Source organism: Mastomys coucha, unplaced genomic scaffold, assembly GCF_008632895.1.
Source record: "Mastomys coucha isolate ucsf_1 unplaced genomic scaffold, UCSF_Mcou_1 pScaffold18, whole genome shotgun sequence".
In the NCBI taxonomy this organism is placed as follows: domain Eukaryota; kingdom Metazoa; phylum Chordata; class Mammalia; order Rodentia; family Muridae; genus Mastomys; species Mastomys coucha.
The window spans coordinates 34,508,845-34,522,146 of NW_022196900.1; the positions used below are offsets into that span (position 1 = coordinate 34,508,845).

Genomic DNA, 13,302 nt, shown 5'->3' on the forward strand with positions numbered 1-13,302 from the left:
AAAAAAAAAAAAAAAAAGAGTATTAAAAGCTGTAAGGGGAAGAGACCAAAAAAAAAAAAATTCTTTTGTCTGTATATTAGCTATTTGCTCTCGATCTGTCTATTTGTCTGTCTGTCTGTCTGTCTGTGTGAGCTGTGTGGCTTTGGTCCCCACTGTAGAATAAACAAACATTACAGTTATCTAAAATTTCTGTGAATTTATTCTACACCATTATGATGATTGAGGATTAATCATTTATGTCTACCTTGTTGCTCATAGGCATGGTGTGGCTGAGGATATCGGAAATTCAGTCTAACACAAAATTAAACCATACTTTTTTTCCTAACTAGTTGAATACTATTGAGTTTTTCATCAAAGTAATCTACTCTGAGTTGTGTGTAGAGCATAGGCAAGTCTTCCCTTCATTTTAGATATGAGATCACATAGTACCTTTACTTCCTCCCACAGTGTACGTGCATCATTTCTGGTGTCTTCTTGTTTCCTCGGGATCTGTCCTCTTTCATTTTCCTCTATCTTCTCTTTGTACTTCTCCTCATTGTGACTTGTTTTCCACTCTCTGGTAAGATTGCTTATCCTTTGAAGGAGAAAGGGCTGAATAAAACATCAAATATGCCAGTTTTTATTTTCCTCTCCCTGTATCACCAAGGTAATGACAGCATGCCTCAGCTAGATTGAAAGCAGTGATGGAGAAAATCCGCCATGAACTAAAGCATAATACACTGCTGAGTGAATATTTAATACATTGTTGAATAAAAAGATTTCCTTAATGTTTAGCTTCCTTTCTTCAAAGCTCCTCAAAATAGGCTTGGAAGGCAAGTTTCCAATCATGTGCGTTATATTTACTCAGATGGGATTTTTTTAAATTAAGATTATTTTATTTATGTATATGAATGTTTGCTTGCATATATGTATGAATGTACACCATGTGTATTCCTGGTGATGTGGAGGTCAGAAGATGGCATCAGACCCTGTGGAACATGAGTTACAGGTGGTTGTGAGCCGCTGTATTGGGGCTATGAAACAAACCTGGGTCCTTTGCAAGTGCTTTTAACAGTTTAATCCTCTCTGCAGCCTCTAAAATATTATAAAATTGGTATATAGTAATTATGAATGTTTTTATGGTATAGTATGATATTTTCAAATACTTATAACATGCTTGCAAGGGGAAATCTATCATTTAAGAAATATATCAATTTTTTATGTTAGACATATTAAAATCCTGTCTGTGTTGGGGCTAGAGAGATGGCTCAGAGGTTAAGAGCACTGACTCTTCTTCCTGAGGTCCTGAATTCAATTCCGTGCAACCACATAGTGGCTGACATCCATCTGTAATGGGATCTGATGCCCTCTTCTCATGTGTCTGAAGGCAGGTACAGTGTACTCATATACATAAAATAAAATCTAAAAATACCATAAAGTAAAATCCTGTCTGTGACTTTGATATTTCAAATTTGATATTTAATTAATTGTTGCCAAACATAGTTACTGTAGGATATTGTAACTTAGTAGTGGTTAGTGTGAAATAAAAAGAAAGATAGGGAAGTATTTGGTGCATATGGTGTCTCAGGTCTTTGAGACCTGAGACAGTGCTTTCAGAATGGTTAGTTCTCAGAGTCCCCACTGAGGGATTTGGCTAGTACAGGTGTTCTTAATCTCAGTTTCTACTTGACCAGTAAGTTTGAACAATAACTTAATATATATTTGGCAACTGCATTTCAAATATGTGCCGAATTGAAATTCTTCAGATTTAGTGATTTTCAATGTATAAATGTAATTCTGGGTCAATAGTTTAAAAAAATCAACCTTTTTGACATATATATCACTTTTTATGGATTAGGACTTGGGCTGATACTTAGTAAGAGGTATTAGAACATTAGAATTGAAGTGTATTTGAAATCCTCTCTGAAATACTCTTTTACCTGACTGTATCTCTGTTGATCTTTAGGTTTTTTCCCCAGTAGCTCACAAGGCTGTGATGCATTTCTCCGCCACAAGATGACACTGATTTCCCCCTCGGTGCTGAAGAAGTATGGCATTCCCTTTGACAAGGTCTGTTTCTGTTTGACTCCCACAAGTAGATTTCTCATATCATAGGATTTGTATTTAAGAAGAGTTTAAAATGTCAAAACATGTCTTGGATTGTTAAATAACACTTAGGACAGGTGAGGAGAAATTTAAGCTCATGTTTTATAGCATCAGTAATTAATTTATATCTTAATTAAATATTTTATTTTAAAGTGTATTTACTCAGATTTATACATGTTTATTTTTTTTGTTGGAGTATTTCTACATAAATATAATATCCACCCACTATTTCTTCGCATCCCACTATTTTTCCCCTAACCCATCGTCACTTTTTCCTCCAAGTATAATGTCCTTTCTTTTTACTCTTTTTTAAAAACTCACAGAGCCTACTTAGGAATACTTCCATGTACATGGCTGTAGAACCATGTACTGGAGGATGGGTAGATTCTTGAGGGCCACAGTTAAAAAGCAAAACAAAAAAGCAGACATCCGTTGCCAGTAGCTCCTGTGGTAGAACTTCATCATCTCCTTTTCCATCCATACCAATTTGGTGGCTTATATGATCTTGTACATGTCTTTGTTTATACGAATTACAGCTGCTCTGAGCTCATGTGTGAAATGGTGTTGTCATGTCTGGCAGATAGGTTTTTCAGTAGATATGTACTATCTCTGGCTCTTATCTTTCTTTCTGTCCTCTCTTCCATAATGATAAAATCTAAACCTTGCAGGGAGGGTATATGATATAGATACTCTGAGTTGACTCAGTCAAGTCAGTGCAAGTCAGTGATGGTATCCCTGGAAGCCAGAAGAGGCCATCAGATTCACTGAATGTAGAGTTCACAGGTGGTTGTGGGTCCCCTAACATGGTTCTAAGCACTATACTCAGGTCTGCTGAAAGAATAGCATTCTATTTATAGCACATTTCTGTACACATTCTTAGGTTGGTAGGTCTCTAGGCTGCTTTTTTCTCGTAGGCATTATGGATGATACCACAGCAAGGAGCAGGAACACCAAATATTCTGTAGTAAGACATAGATTCCATTGAGAATATACCGGATATGCTGTAAGTGGGCCAGAAGGCATATCTGCTTCTTGCTTTTTCAGTTACTTCCTTACTGATTTTCATACCAGCTTATACTTCTTTCCTCACATCATAGCAGGTTTGTTGTCATTAATGGAGGTAAGATGAGTTTCAAACTAGTTTCAGTTTTCATTCCTTTGATGAGTAAGGATGTTAGACTTTTTTTTTCTTTTTTCTTTTTTCTTTTTTTTTTGTCTTTTGTCATGTTTTTGAGATAGGTCTCTGTGTAGCCCTGGCTGTCCTGAAACTCATTCTGTACTCTGTAGAACAGGCTGGCCTTGAACTCAGAAAGCTCTTTCATGTGTTTATAAATTAAAGTGCATTTCCTATTAAATTATGATGTCAGGTCTTATGTTGAAGTTTTTCATACATGGATGTTAACTTTTGTGTACGGTCAAAATTAATATCTAATTTCTTCTAAGAGTACATATCAAGTTTGACGGGTACTATCCTTTGAAGATGCTGTCTTTTCTCCCAGTTTGCTTCTGACCTCTTTGTTAATAGCTGTAGCAGATGGGCTCACATCTGGCTCTCAGTTTTATTCCATTGATCAATGTGTTTGTTTTTATGCCATTGTAGTACTGTTTCTATTACCACAACTCTATAGTATAATTTGAATTCAATGATGGTAAAGCATCTAGCAGTGTTTGTATTGTTTAATGTTATTTTGGCTATCCCAGGTCTTTCGTGTTTTTGTATGAATTTTGTGATTCTTTTCTTTAATTTCTGTGAAGAATTGCATGAAATTTTGATAGGAATTGCATTGAATCTAGATGTTGCCTTTGATAGTATAAGAGTTAAACTTACCAATACATGAACATGAGAGTTCTTTTAATCCTATGTTATCTTCCTCAATTCTTTCCTTAAATATTTCATTGTACAAGTTTTTCAGGTCCCTAGCTAGTTTGATTCATATAATTATTTTTAAAATTTACCTCGTTCTTTTTTTAATATGTTTTTAGATTAGACTTTTTCTGTCCCCCGTGGGGAGGGGGGCAGTATTTTTGTTACTGCTACAAACAACGCTTGATTTTTGTTTTTGAAATTCTTTTGAATTTTTTATCATCTGCAGCAGTTTTACTGTAGTCTTAGGGGTCTATTATATATAGAACTATACCATGCTTAAATATTGGTTCTTAGGCATCTCTCCTTCCTACTTCTCTATCCTTTATCTTCATTTGCTGCTCTTGTGAAGAATATAAGGACTTTATCCAAGATGGGTAAATATAATGGCTATTCTAGTCTCATTACTGACTTTAATGGAAATGATGTGACTTTGTTTTCCATTTAGCTAGATGTTACCTGTAGGCTTCCTGTAAATTACCTTTATAATACTGAGATCTATCTCCTGTATTCCTACACTGTCTAAGACTTTTATCATGAAAGGATTTTGTCAAAGGCCTTTTCTGAGTATATTCTATTATTCTGAATGAAGTATCTTTAGTCTTGTTTATGTGGTGGATTATGTTTATTGATTATATATATATATATATATATATATTATGCATATATACATAATTATCCTTGCATCTCTGTGATAAAGCCTACTTGATAATGGTCAGTGACTTTTTTCATGTGTTCTTGAATTTTTTTGAGAATTTTTCCTTTCATGTTTATAAAGGGAATTGCATTGCAACCTTTTTTTTTTTCTTTTTCTTTTTTTTTAAGGTGTGTTATTGGTTTTTGTTATCAGGATAGTACTAGACATGTAAAAAAAAAAATCAAAGTGTCTCTTCCTTTCATATTTTATCAAATAATTTGAAGAGTATTGTTAATAGTTCTCTTATGAATATTTTGATAGAATTTTGCTCTTAGTACACCTGGCCTGAGTTCTTTTTAAAAGTTGGAAGATTTTCAGTTCCTATATCTATTTTCTTGATTGTCCCAGGTATGTTTATATTATTTTCTTAATCTAAGTTTAACTTTGGAAAAATCACATGCTTCTTAAAAAAAATAATTATTGGGCTGGAAAAATGGTTCAATGGCTAAGAGCACTGACTGCTCTTTCAGAGGTCCTGAGTTCAATTCTCAGCAACCACATGGTAGCTTATAACCACCTATAATGAGATCTGATACCCTTTTTCTGGTGTGTCTGAAGATAGCAACAGTGTGCACACATACAATAAATAAATCTTTAAAAAAAAAGAATTAGTTTAAAAAATTTCTTTCTTTCTTTTAGTGTTTCCCTTTTAAAGTATGCCCTTCATGATTCTCTGAGTTTCCTCAGTATCTTGATCATTTCTTACTTTATTACATTGCATCTTCTCTTTTGCTTAATTAGCTAAAGTTTTGTCAATCTTTTTTATCTTTTTAAATAACAAACTCTTCATTTATTTTTTTTTAATTTATTTGTTTTTCTTTCATTGATTTCATACCCAACTTTTGTTGTCTATTCTAATCCACTGGTTTGGTTTTGCCTGTTCTTGTTGTTTCAAGGTCTTCAGATACATCCTAAAGTTACTAATTTGAGAGCTCCTAAATTTTTTACTGTAGAAACTTACAACTATAAACTTTTCCTTGTAGAATTATCTGACATATTTGGAAAAGGTTCCATAGGCTACTTAGAAGAATGTGCCTTCTAGAGTGTTCTAAAATATCCTTTACATCCTTTTGATTTGTAATGCCACTTAAATCCATCATTTCTCTGTTTGTCTTAGTCAACATGATTTCTTGGTAAGAATGGAGTATTAAAGTCACCTACAATCACTGTTAGAGTTATTGCATATTTTAGATGTAGTAGTCTATCTTTCATGAAGGGTGCGCCTGTGCTTGGTGCGTAAGTATTTACAAAATACCATCCTAGGATTTATATGGTCTTCCTCATCATTCTTGATTAATATTGGATTGAAGTCTATTTTGTTAGATATTAAAAGCTAAGCCTTTGTTTTTATTAGTTTTGTTTGCTTCAAGTACCCTTCTTTTCATTCATTACCTTAAGATAGTAGAAAATGTTTTGTGGAGGAAATCATAAGATGTATGTGTTTTCTAGTCCAGTCTGCTCATCTGTTTCTTTTTCTGGAGAATGATTGCATTAATGTTAAGTATTATTATACCTGTCACTTTGTTGAATTTAGTGGTACTTTCTTAGACCCATTTTGTATTAAGAGTTTGCAGTTTCTATTCCTAGTCTTTATTGGAAAGTGTACTGGTGTCTTTGGGAACAAACACTGACCAGCACATTTCATGCTGCTCCATCATTCTGGTGCCTTCTAGTGCAGGACTCAAAACTGTTGCACAGCTTTGTGTAAGTTGAAGATAGGTGTAGAGACCTTGAACCTCCCCCCACCCCGGGGTTGTTAGGGGTAGGGGATATCTTGGAGCATTAGGGAGTAAGATCCTGGAGAAGGGGAAAGCTTATATTGTGGGAAGTAGCTATCACTGTATTTTGAGTGGTGAGAATGGAAGAACCTGGAGGGCCTTGATAGTCTGGCAGCATTTAGAGATAAGATCCTAGAAAGCATATAGGGTATGGCAGAATGATATCTACCTCTTGTCTTTGAGAAGGGAGATGTACCTAACTGATGGGTTGTAGAGGGAGCTCCCATAGGAGCTTGAGGGTGCATTGCACAAGAACTTCTTGTGTTCTTGAGGAGCAGTGTAGGACTATGGGATAGGAAGGAGGAAGCCTAGCCACTGGCTCAGGAATGTGTTCAGGAAGAATCTTTGAAGTAAGGAGTGGACCTAAGTTGTGTTGTTTGTGGGACACCTCAGAGAGCTGGGTGGGCCTTGTGGCATGGTGAAAGGGAAAGTCCATGAACTATCTTGAGGAGGGGTTCCCACAGGTTGGCAAGGAGTAGAACTAGCTCCCCCCCCGACCCCTTTTTTTTTTTTTTTTTTTTTTTTTTTTTTTTTGAGATAGGGTTTCTCTGTGTAACCCTGGCTGTCCTGGAACTCACTCTGTAGACCAGGCTGGCCTCAAATTCAGAAATCAGCCTGTCTCTGCCACCCATGTTCTGGGATTAAAGGCATGTGCCACTACTGCCCGGCTGGAGAACTAGCTCCTTTGAGATAAAAAGGAACTACAGCCCAGCATAACAAAGTTCTCAGTGTTATCTTCTTTTAAGCGCAAAGCTTTGTTCAAAATAGGATTTTTCATTCAGCTTGAGCAGATCATTTGGGTTTACTACATAGCTGAAGCAATGTCTATGCTGCAGCTATGCAGTAAATATATTCACCTGGTGATGAACATGTTTACCTATATGCTTAAATCCATGGAGAAAACAGAACATAATATTGGCTCTAAGTTGTATATACATTATTTGCATCTGGTTCAGTTATAGGGAGAAGCTGACAGTCACATTAGAGATAGTGGTAAAGGGCAGACACTGAGAGGTACTCCTGCCAGACTGAGACTTGGCCAGACCTGCTTTTGTGGGTTTAGTATGTATGACCATCTGCTTTTTAAAAATTAATTGACAGTTGCTTCCTAAATATTCTACTTAAGTACTTAAAAGGCAACTTAAAGCCTAATATGTGCCTGTCAGAAGGAATGGACTATGTTATCCAGGTTAGAGAATTCTTTCTTGCTGGGCATTGATGTCGCACGCCTTTAATCCCAGCACTTGGGAGGCAGAGGCAGGCAAATTTCTAAGTTCCAGGCCAGCCTGGTCTACAGAGTGAGTTCTAGGACAGCCAGGGCTATACAGAGAAACCCTGTCTCAAAAAAACAACGAAAAAAGAAAACTCTTTTCTTAAGAAGGTGTGGCATCATAAGGTTGGTAATCTCAGCACACAATAATACACAAATTCAGGGACAATATGAGTTTGAAACCAGTTGAGACACTGTCTTAGTCAGGGTTTCTTTTCCTGCACAAACATCATGACCAAGAAGCAAGTTGAGGAGGAAAAGGTTTATTGAGCTTACACTTCCACATTGCTGTTGATCACCAGAGGAAGTCAGGACTGGAACTCAGGCAGGTCAGGAAGCAGGAGCTGATGCAGAGGCCATGGAGGGATGTTCCTTACTGGCTTGCTTCTCCTGGCCTGCTCAGCCTGCTCTCTTATAGAACCCAAGACTTCCAGCCCAGAGATGGCACCACCCACAAGGGGCCCTACCCCCTTGATCACTAATTGAGAAAATGCCCCACAGCTGGATCTCATGGAGGCACTTCCCCAACTGAAACTCCCTGTGGTAACTCCAGCCTGTGTCAAGTTGACACACAAAACCAGCCAGTACAGGCACATTGGGAAATGCTGTATAAAAACATGCAAGGTCTGATAAACATAGTTAAATGGTAGTATGTTTGCCTATCATTTATTAAGGGAAGCAAATCACCTGAAGATTAGAGTTGGTTTAGGTGTTGGTAGTAAAGTCCTATGATCAAGAAGGTTATTTATATTATCAGTAGTGTACATTAGGCTATTTTCACCATGATTAAGTTTGGGGGCTTGAAACGCAATGGTTTAAGTAGGTAGGGCTCTCATAGACTTATTTGTTTGAGTGCTTGGTCCATAGGAAGTGACAATATTAGGAATTGTGGCCTTGTTGGAGTAGATGGGGCCTTTTTATGGGAAGTATGCTATTGTGGGGGTGTGTTTTAAGGTCTCATATAAGCTAAAGCTACACCCAGTGTGACACAGTCTCTTCCTCTGGATCAAGATGTTAGAACTCTCAGCTCCTTCTCCAGCACAATGTCTACCTCCTCACTGCCAGGCTTCCTGCCATGAGAATAAGGGACTAAAGCTCTGACACTGTAAGGTAGCCCAAATTAAAGGTTTTTCTTTGTAAGAATTCTTTGCTGTGGTTATATTGTCTCTTCACAGCAGTGAAACCCTAAGACAAAACCTTTGTGGGTTTTTGTTTTTAAAGATTTATTTTTGTTTTATTATACGGCCCCACTTGCTCTGGCCCAAATATCTATTTACTATTATATGTAAATACACTGTAACTGTCTTCAGACACACTAGAAGAGGGCATCAGATTTCATTACAGATGGTTGTGAGCCACCATGTAGTTGCTTGGATTTGAACTCAGGACAGCCAGTGGGTGCTCTTAACCGCTGAGCCATCTCTCCAGCCCCCAACCTTTGTGGTTTTTAAAACCATTCCTTCTTCCAGCCTTTGGGAAGGAGGCACATGCTGCACTGAATTCTTTCCTTGCTTCAGATTCTCTGCTACTACACAGTATTTCACTGGCTATGTTGGTTTCTGTGGCTTTAATAGAAAGTAGCAGGAGGAATTTAACTTGCAAGATGAGGTACCAGTAATTAATTATTGACAATAGACTTTGTGTGGAATTGTGTCCACTTCTGTTTTCTACCTTCATTTGATGCAAGACACATGATAACATATCGTTCCTCAAATAGTTTATTCTGTGACGTCATAGGAACCGGTGACATCAGTTGTAGAATTAAATCTATTAGGCTCACTCCTTGTTTTTGTTACATTATTTTTAGAGTTTTACTTTGGTTTTTTTTTTGTTTGTTTGTTTTTGTTTTTTTTACCTCTAAAATAGAGATAACAGTAATGATTACTGTTAGTTATTCTAAGTAATTGAAAAATAATCTATATAAAGGGTTTTACATCCTATTGTAAGATTCTTATTTTTAATAAAATTCCTCTTATATTTTATTTTTACATTTTTAATTAAAATAGAATTATATCACTTTTCCCCTTCCATTTTTTTCTTTATCATTTCCTAGATTCCCTTCCTCTAAGCCCTCCCATTATTGCCACTCTCAAATTGAGAGCCTCTCTTTCTGTGAATATTATTGTTATGTACATATCTATATTTTTGCTTAATTTACAAATATATCTGGTTGAATTGTTTTTGTATATGTGGTTTCTGGGCTGACTACTTTGTAATATTGGTTAGCAAATAAGAAGAGACTAATTATTACTCCCTTTGCCTACAGTTGGTAGTTACTTTGTGCTTCTTAAACTTTTAAAAATACAATATAATACAACACAACACAACCAGAAGGAGAACTCCTGAATTCCTATAAAGCCCCAGTATCATGCTGTCTTGTCTCTCTTCTATGCCTTTAATTTGATGATTAGGAATTTTAATAGTATACCACATTTTCTGTATGTTTTTATCCTTTCTAAATTTTTTCTATTTTTCTTCTCTCTGTCTCTCTGTCTCTCTGTCTCTGTCTCTGTCTCTGTCTCTCTCTCTCTCTTTCTTTCTTCTTCCTTTTTCTTTTTCTTTTTTGCCAGTATCATTCATTTTGTGTCTTGATAGTCTCTTATGCTTGACCTACTCTGTTTTTAAAGCTTCTGAATTTTCTAATCAAGATATTGAATGGTTGAATTCAAGTTTTAATTTTAGCTTGTATTCTCTTCAGTGTTTCTACCTCCTTATTAAATTCAATTTTCAAATTCTGAATTATCTTTGTTATTTTGTTCACGTTTGAGTTTGTATTAGATATGAATACAAGGTCTTTTTGTTTTCCTTTGGAGTTAAGTGAAGTATTCATATATACCATTGTAAAATTCCTGGTAGTTTTATGTAAAGTTTATGATTGTTTATAAATTTTCTTTTAAATTCTCTGTCCTGGTGTTTGTATAGGAGTAATGAATTTGATAAGGGACATGCTATTTTGGCCACTCACGTTGTTTTTGTTTGTGGTATTTAATGGGATTTAACCTGGGCATGTGAATTTCTTTCTTTAGTTGTGGGTTTGTTGTACTAATTTGGCTTTCCTTAAACTGGGCCAGTAATCTAGTTGTAGGACATTTCACAATCAACAACTGACAAGGCCAAGGTGGCAGCTTGACTGCAGTATATACTTCTATATTTATATGGTTTGACTGCTAAATATTTAAATACACATCTCTACATGATTCGCTTACTTCCCAACATTTTAGAACTGAAATGGTAAGATAATGAATGAATATTCCTTTTGCTCAGTAACTTCAAATACAACATTACTTGGGCTTTGTTTCAAATGTTTTAGAGAGATCTTTGGGCAGTGAGAACTGAATTGTGAAGAAATTTTTTTCATTTCTTTAAGATTTTTTAAATTCTTACTTCACATTTTTGTTTAAAAAACATACTAAATAATAGTTGGTGTCTTTTCACCAACTATTGTCAATAGTTGTGACAATTGACACAATTGACAATCTTGTCCCTGACTATTATTCTTTTGGTTCTCATTTCATGTTGTTTATTTATTCATTCTTTTGCCAAGTATAGTTGGTGTTCAGGACTGGAAATCACTGTAGATACTTTATGTTTGTTCTAATAGTAACTTTTTTATCCATAAGTATGTGTTCAACACTAGTAGTAGGCTTACCATCAAGAATATATAGGATGTCTGGAAGAAGCAGTAATGATAAATAAAATACCACAATTTGGAGAGACATGTAGATCATAGATGGCAATAGTAAATCTTTTTTTCTATGCTGTATCTGCAGATGAGATGTTCACATTCAATTCTGTGACCTCTAACAATATACACTGTTTGCATTGTTGTCCAGAGATTGATCAAGTCATTAGGCACTGTTAACCACTGAGCCATATCAACATCCAGGACTTCTGTTATTTTAAAATAGTTGTGATATTTTGACAGTTTTTTTTTTTTTTTTTTGGTGTAAAAAAAGAAAATGGAAATATATACTAATCATTAAATTATTTGGAAAGTTATTGAACATTCTATCTCCTCAAACTCCACAGATCACCCAGGAGGCTGGAGAGTTTATGATCACTTTTCCTTATGGATATCATGCCGGTTTTAATCATGGTTTCAATTGTGCTGAATCTACAAATTTTGCTACTGTCAGATGGATTGACTATGGGAAGGTAGCTAAATTGGTAAGTTTCTCCTGAAAAGTGAAACATATACAGTATTTACCCGAAGAACATGTGCAGCAGTAGTGTTCCCCCTTTCACACTGTGCCTCTCACTACAGTAAGTTTTGCTAGGTAGACTATATTTACTTTTCATACGACGAATGGCCACTCCTTCCTGAATTTGACATTTTTAAGACATCAAAATAACTTATAAGAGTTATATACCTCTTAAATATACATGATATCTTCTGAAACTAAAAGTAATATGTATGTACTCAAACAGTTTTTCAAATCTGTTTGTAACATTAAACACGATAGAAGTAGAAAAAAAATCTCTTAAGAAGTCTATGAAAGGAAATTGTGACAGGCTCCTGATTAGACAGAAACTATTCCATCTCTAAGAGAGAGTACACAATGTAACTGTGGCTTCATAGGATGATTTGAGTAGTGTTTCTGTTTCTGTTTTGTGGAATAGTTTGAAGAGTATTGATATTAGATCTTCTTTGAAGATCTGATAGAATTCTGCACTAAACCCATCTGGTCCTGGCCTTTATTTGGTGAGAGACTTTCAATGACTGCTTCTCTTTCTTTAGGGTATGGGACTGTTTAGGTTTATCTGATCCTGATTTAACTTAGGTATTTAGTATCTGTCTAGAAATATCTGTTCAATGCTTGCATTGAAATGAAATGTTTTCTTCTGTGTTGAAGTCTTGCCATAAACATGAAGTTGTACTGTGATGTTATGCTTTTTGCATCTTTCAATTTGGCAGAATAAGTAAGCTATTGTAGACATTTGGATCATCAGAAAAATGGCTTAGTGCTTTTTTATTACAGGCTTCAAAATTATTGGGTGGTATTGACCAAAATAAGACATTTCCTTCTTGTTTATAGCCATTAGCAATGAGATAGTTTTCCCACATTTTTGTAGTAGGAGTGGAAGGCACCAGTGAAGAATTGTGGATGTTGGTATACCTTACAACCTTAGCTGACTCAGGTGTTACAGAAGTGGATTTAAGCCCAATTTTTCTGTTCTTGCTAGATATGATATGTATATTCAGGAAAGTAATTTATTTTTCAACAAAATTAGAAAGTCTTCTTTATAGATTTTCTGTAAGGGGAGAAATCATATGCACATGAAATTCACTCATTATATTACCCTTTTATTTGGTTTTGGACACTTTATTTTGTTCGGCACATAACTATTGATACACACATTAGGATAGCTAACTTAAAGTGTTCCACATGTCCTCTGTAGGTATTTCCCTCACCCTTTTATTCCTATGGGCCAGGTGACTTGGCTTTGCTTTGAACATTTGCTTTGAGCTGTAGCGAAAGCTTGTAAGAGGTATAGAGTTGGGCTTTGAAACCACAAAACCAGTGACATGCCTCTTAATCATTCCTAAATGCTTGTACCAAGTGGGGACCAAGCATTCAAATATATTAATGATTCTATGGGCTCATTT

The 13,302-nt window shown here is 35.5% G+C and overlaps 1 protein-coding gene across 2 annotated transcripts in view; it reads left to right on the top strand.

Annotated features, from left to right (window-relative positions):
• Positions 1-13,302, top strand: part of Kdm4c (lysine demethylase 4C) — a 184,391-nt gene that overhangs the window by 64,989 nt on the left and 106,100 nt on the right. For both annotated transcript variants that reach the window (XM_031377684.1, XM_031377685.1), the window contains 2 exons: positions 1,946-2,049; positions 11,724-11,861. In XM_031377684.1, the coding sequence (XP_031233544.1) occupies positions 1,946-2,049; positions 11,724-11,861 (242 nt within the window). The remainder of the gene's footprint in view (positions 1-1,945; positions 2,050-11,723; positions 11,862-13,302) is intronic.